The 6,657-nt window shown below is 38.5% G+C and overlaps 1 protein-coding gene and 1 non-coding gene across 2 annotated transcripts; one reads left to right on the forward strand and one right to left on the reverse strand.

Moving 5' to 3' along the window:
- Positions 1-295: 295 nt before the first annotated feature.
- On the reverse strand, positions 296-2,486 carry LOC104965557 (cysteinyl leukotriene receptor 1). The gene has a single exon (XM_010794533.1). It carries the CDS (start codon positions 2,474-2,476, stop codon positions 1,442-1,444), a length of 1,035 nt encoding a protein of 344 aa, XP_010792835.1. The 5' UTR covers positions 2,477-2,486; the 3' UTR covers positions 296-1,441.
- Positions 2,487-5,068: 2,582 nt separating this feature from the next.
- On the forward strand, positions 5,069-5,140 carry trnae-cuc (transfer RNA glutamic acid (anticodon CUC)). The gene has a single exon. It is a non-coding gene; the product is annotated as a tRNA-Glu (tRNA).
- Positions 5,141-6,657: the final 1,517 nt, after the last annotated feature.

Raw genomic sequence — 6,657 nt, forward strand, 5'->3', positions numbered from 1 at the left:
ATCCAGGCAACTTTAAGACTTGTAGCACAAATTCAATTTGTTTGTTCAATTAATGCAAGACAACCCATCTTATAGTGCTGCAGATCATTGTTCTCTCATCTCAAAGAAATAGAGACAAATAATAAAAAGCAATGGAGAAACAGATCAGTGTTGAATCATTTAGAGAAAGGCTATGTTGGAGCGACACCCAGTGGACAGAGTTGTTAACTCTTTATGCAGTCACTATAAACTTTACATTACAGTGAGGATTGCATAGTGAACTGACATGCATTGGAGGATTTATTGATATATTTATCATACATAACATGGGTGAAAACAACAGGACTGTACAATTGAAGTTGTTTAAAGGTATAGTTAGATTTTTGGGGGGAACATTTGACAGTTGGTTCCTTTACTGTAACTCATCTTAAACGGACAATTCACTGCAAATTGAAAAAAACACCTTTACCTGAATTGATATATATCAATTTATATTGTTTTAATTTTAGGTTGTTGTGCTTACAGTAAACTGGCAAAGAACGCATTTGAAATACTGTAAAATATATATATATATAAATATATAAACGCTCAGAACAATGTCTTTGGATTATCCTGAGTAACCAGGTCAGGATTTCTTGAAAAGTACATTACTTTAAGTTTTTTATAATACTTATTTTGGCCCTTTGAGTACCACAAGCAGAATGCCATATAGTATTTAAGAGAAGGGGAAGATGTTGTTAAAGGCAATATCTCCTCACTCAAAAAACTCACATCAAACACACTAGATTGATAAATAGCATTACATGTAAGAGGAAACATCTGATTTTAGATTTTGGGGTGAACTATCGCTTTAAAGGCATAAATAAATGTTCTTCACAAAGTGCTAAACTACTCCCAGGTACAGAGTGCAGAAAATCACAATTCACCCTCATCAACATATTTACAGGAAATATTCAGAAAGTATCAGTAGCACAAAAACACAATCACACAAGTCGTAATGAAAAGCAAGGAAAATCATACATCGTAAAAAAAAGTATTGTTATTGGCATTACAACATTACCATTGGCACAAAATATGCTGTGCTGTACACGAATAAGTAAAAAGACATCAGTACAATACATTTATACATTGGTACACTGTGTATTTATATATTTTTATTCCACAGATTGAGTATTTTTCTTGCTACTGATTACTGCAATGATAATCATGCAAATATTGAACACATACATTCTTTAGAATAATAAATATCAACTTGAATGAAAAACAACATCCTGAGATTCTTCTGAAATGTTTAAGTACTCTGTTCATGAGTAAACTAGCCCTTATTGTTAAAGCTTTCTCTGTGCCTTTTTAGTTTCCTCTCGAATACTTCCTGGTTGTAAATGAGGGCACACACTATCCTGAGCTATTTCATCATATCTTAAGCTTCTTGATTGATGATACTGGTTTTGTCAAGTGTAACTTAACTGGCCTTTAGCTGGTGGTTCTCCACAATCTCTGGGTTAGTGGTGGTCTTCATCCTGGCAATACGGTTCTGGTTGTTGCTCTTCATTGACCGCCTCAGGGAGGACAAGCGACTGCGGAAACCTTCTCCAGAAAAAAAGTAAAGCAGTGGATCGAAGCACGAATTGGCAGCAGCCAGGCTTAGTGTCACTACAACAGACTTCTGCATGGCAATCTGCTCCGAGCAGGGGGCGTTTTCCCTGAACAGGGAGTTCAGGTGGATGGTGCGCTGCACATGGTAGGGCATGAAGCTGATGAGGAAGGTCAGCAGGACAATGACGATCATCCGGATGACTTTGGTGTCCGTGACCCGCTGACGTCGGGCGGTGTGGTTGCGGTATAGCAGGGCGCGCACAATGCCAGCGTAGCAGACCAGTATGACCAGGAAGGGCAGGATGAAGCCCACCCCGAGAGACAAATAGTTCAGCACGACAAGTTTCTGCACATTTCCAGGTTTTGGAGGTTCAAAACATTTGGTTTTATTTGTTAAGTGGTCCATTGACTGACCGGACATCAGGAAGGGGGAGGATAAGAGACAGATGACGACCCAGATACACACACACACCAGCCGGGAGCGGTTCTCTGTCACCAGCCGCATGTTCTGCACAGGGAACACAATGGCCAGGAAGCGTGTGAAGGACATGGCCGCCATGAAGTAGATGCTGCAGTAGAGGTTGACGTAGAGGGCGTAGGAGCTGATGCGGCAGAGGAAATCACCAAAGTTCCACTGGCCCTTTTTGACGTAGTAGACCACTCGCAATGGCAATGTCATGACACACAGCAGGTCAGACACACCCAGGTTCAGCATGTAGACGTGAAAGGGGGAGCTCTCGCGGTATGTTCTTATCAGCACCACCAGGGCCAAGCCATTCCCAACCAAGCCTAAGACGGTGATGAGAGAGTAAGCTGTGGAGTAAACCTGGTTACGGAAGTCATCAATGGAGTCACAATTTGTGTTGTTGTTCTCCATGATGTTTGTCAGATTTGACTCCATCTTTGTCTGTAGCTGCAGGGAAACAGAGAAAGGACATGATGATGTGCTACAGAGCGTGTGAAAGACAGAGAGAAACTACAAAAAAATTGGCCGCAGAGCAGAATGACTGAGATGTGGCAGATTGTCCCAGAGATAGTCTCAATATTCTGCTGATGAGGAGGAAACTCATAAAGTAAAAACGTTCTAGACCTATTTCCTGTTGACGTGTCAGAAGTTATAGCTTTTTCTTCTTGGTGAAATAAGCTTTAAAAAAGACCATCATTCAAGCCACAATGCCAAATACCAACCTACTTCTGGCATCCTGCCTCAGACCACAGAAATCTTCAAACCCATTTTAATCTCAAGTTTTGTAATGGGAATTAGGCCTAGGGTGTAGAGTGGATACTTAGGGCTAGGGCTAGGGTTTTGTGGAACGTGCGGCGCTCCGTAGGGTAAAAAAGGGATAAAAGAGAGCAGCGGCTGCAGCACAGAGCGTATGCGGCGGGGTTAAAACCTGTCCCACTGGTATAATAAAACAAACATGTAAAATATAAAATACACACGGGTTAGTAGGCACACAGGAGGGGGAAATAATCTTAAAATAAAAGTCAACCATTGGATTTGGGATTGGACCGGGCGGGGGAGGGATGTGTGCGTCTAGTGCGTCTCAAACGGCAAACCCGGAGTAGATACACGTTTTACAACCGCGTTAAGTAGAAAATCACATACCAACGTTACGGTCGCGTTTTCGCCGGCGTTAATACGCCGGCACTGGTTAATACGGCGAGGTGTCAAAGGGGCGGACGCCTCCCGAGGCTGCGATTGTCGAAGTGCAGGGACGGAGGTGAATCGTAGGGCAGGCGTGAGCTGCTTGTGTACCTCGACTGCTGAACCCCATGTCTGGGTCGCCCGGAGTACTGTGTTGAAAACGGCACCGCCGGGTATTTCAATCAGGTCGGTCCCGTCGGGGAAGGCAATTGGATTGGGATCGGGATTGGGACCAAAAAACTTGTTGTTGACTTTTTCGTACACTATTATCCACCAGAAAGAAGAAATTAATATCTGACCATATTCCAATTGACTAAGACGTGTAAGATTTGGTTTGTCGACGCAGCTCGTTACCAAATCCGCATAGGACAATTTCCTCCGTTTATACTAAAATCGGAAAACGTCTGTAAAGTGTACAGTGTCAAATAAAGTATCAAACGTGACATAAACGTACAAAAAAGAAATACAGTAATCCAAAGTTTTACTCCTCTAATATATAAAATATAAAAAAAATATATAATATTTAGCGTGGTAAAGGATAAAATTTGTAACAAATATAACAAAATAAATATAAATCAAAATAATGAAAGGTAAAAATTTACCTACAACCTCGGAGGGCGTTATTTGGGGAATTATTTGGGGAATTATTTCATAAAAATTTGTAGTAGTGCTCCGCACAGGGTACAGAGCGGACGTTGGTGAGAGATTCTGGAGCCGGCGACCCAAAATTTGGTGAAAATCCCTATGAACACACCAACTGAAATAAAAAATTCTANGTCTGAGGCTGCGTCCCACAGCATCTGGTAAAAGACCTGGTAAGTGGTTAAAAAACATCTGGACCTATTGACTTTGTTTAAAATCGGCATGCAGGTAATTAAATAAGTGCTTTCAAAAATAAGTGCTAGTAATAAAAATCACATCAACCCAAAATGTTAAAATATGTATAATATAAAACAAATATGTAAAATATAAAATACACACGGGTTAGTAGGCACACAGGGAGGGGAAATATCTTAAAATAAAGTCAACCAAGTGTCCCTAAAAGTGTTTAAAACCCAGGCCGAGGTCTAGAGAGGTGGTGCAGGTTCCTCTTAAAGTGTAACAGATTGATGCATCTCCACAGATCATCTTAATTAAAGGCTTCGGAATCCCCCCATTGTAGTTAAAAACTGTAAAAACTAGGGCCCCCAAACAGCTAGAAACGGCCCTGATGTGAACATAACCAATAACCTATAGCCAATAACAAATAAATGTAACTTTTTTTAATTTTTATTTTCATTCATATCTTATTTTCACCTTATTTATGTTTTTTTTTTTAACTATCTCCANCAAACAATGTTTGAATAGGAAACGAGGGATTAATAATATATAAAAAATAATAAAATGTATAACCTCCTCATTTGGAACCTAATGAAATAAGAAACGTACAATACACCGTGCAAACATAGAATAAACTGTGACGTGTAAAATATAAAATATAACAAAAATATATAACATGGTAATTATAATAATAAACAAAAAAACATGCATTTAAAATTCATAAAAGAGTCCAGATGAGGAGGATTCATGAAATAATAAATAAAATATGTATAAATAATAAATAATACAGATAAATACTACAGTATAAATAAATTATAAATTGATAAATAAACAATTAAATGGTTAATTTAAAAATCTACATTAGTTAAAAAGCAATCCCCTTAGGTAATATATATACAAATAAATAAATAATAAAATATGTTGGGACTTCTGGTTTCTCACACACAGAAAGTCACACACTGTTGATTCATCTTAAGAGCATTCTGTGTTCAGTCAAAATTGTCTCTTCTGTTGATTATAACACAGTCCCTGGTGGTCTAGTGGTTAGGATTCGGCGCTCTCACCGCCGCGGCCCGGGTTCGATTCCCGGTCAGGGAACTCACCTTTAGAGTCTCTGAGAGTCGAACCTATCGACGGTTTATGTGAGTGGGACCCGGATGCTCCTCAACATGACGCCTTATCAGTACACTGGCTCAAAACGGTAGAACGGCTTTGACGACAAAAATCCAATTGATTGTTACATTTAGCCAATGTATTTATTCAACACGACCTATACTAAATTCAATCAACCAAGAAGAGACAAGCTAAAGTTTACATTTGTATTGCTATGTGAGGAAGGGGAAAAGGTGCAGTGGAAACAGGTTAGGGTTAGGGTTAGGGTTCAGGGTTCAGTCTGTAACAGAACACTTTCTACTTTCCTGATATCAATGGGGAGCTTGTCCCATCCTTTATGGAGCCAGGATAGCAAATAAAATTGAACTTAGATCACAAACTATTTCACCAGAGACTCAGGGGTTCTAGTTCAAACTGTTTGTTGAATACAGAAATAAAAAGTTTGATTCTATTTTTCAAGGTGGGTTGCCAGTCTTCAAAGTGTGTGTCTGTTTGGTCTGTGTTAAAAAAATTAAATGAAGTTAAAAAAAAATGCAATAAAAGGGATAGAAGAGAGCAGCGGCTGCAGCACAGAGCGTATGCGGCGGGGTTAAAACCTGTACTCCTGCTCTCCCGAGGGGTCTCCCCCGGTGGGGTGTCCGGGGGTGTGTCCCACAACATCTGGTAAAAGACCTGGTAAGTGGGTTAAAAACATCTGGCTAAAAGTACAGAGGTTGACTTTGTTTGAAATCGGCATGCAGGTAAAATTAGTGTGAATAAATAAAAGATAAATAAATACATAAAAGTGCTTTGTAAAATAAGTGCCGGTAATAAAAATCAACACAAATGTTAAAATACGTAAGATATAAAACAAATATAAAATACACACGGGTTAGTAGGCACACGGGGAGGGGAAATATCTTAAAATAAAGTCAACCAAGTGTCCCTAAAAGTGTTTAAAACCCAGGCCGAGGTCCAGAGGGGGGGGGCAGCTGAGACATGGGACACGCCTCGGATGATGTTTAGAAATACTTTATTAAAGGGGTTACTTCAGGGGGTTTCCCTGCGGGGGGCTCCAACATCCATTTAAAATAAAATGGAAAGTAATAGCTGAAATCTAAATAAAATAATACAAGCAATGTTTGAATTGGAAACGAGGGATTAATAATAAAAAATAATAAAATGTATAACCTCCTCATTTGGAACCTAATGAAATAAGAAACGTACAATACACCGTGCAAACATAGAATAAACTGTGACGTGTAAAATATAAAATATAAAAAAAATATATAACATGGTAGTAGTAATAATAATAAACAAAAAAAAAATGCATTTAAAATGAATAAAAGAGTCCAGATGAGGAGGATTCATGAAATAATAAATAGAAATTATGTATAAATAATAAATAAACAATATATATATATAATGGATTCCCGCTAACGAAATAAATTGATTACATCTAAAAAGTTAAATTGGAAATTAACAAATAAATAGTTAAATATTAAAATAAATATGACATCATA

Source organism: Notothenia coriiceps, unplaced genomic scaffold (assembly GCF_000735185.1).
Source record: "Notothenia coriiceps isolate Sejong01 unplaced genomic scaffold, NC01 NC01_scaffold00037246, whole genome shotgun sequence".
Lineage (NCBI taxonomy): Eukaryota > Metazoa > Chordata > Actinopteri > Perciformes > Nototheniidae > Notothenia > Notothenia coriiceps.

Bases quoted from the DNA above. Each gene is read 5' to 3' on its own strand.
- LOC104965557 (XM_010794533.1), bottom strand. From the start codon at position 2,476: ATGGAGTCAAATCTGACAAACATCATGGAGAACAACAACACAAATTGT.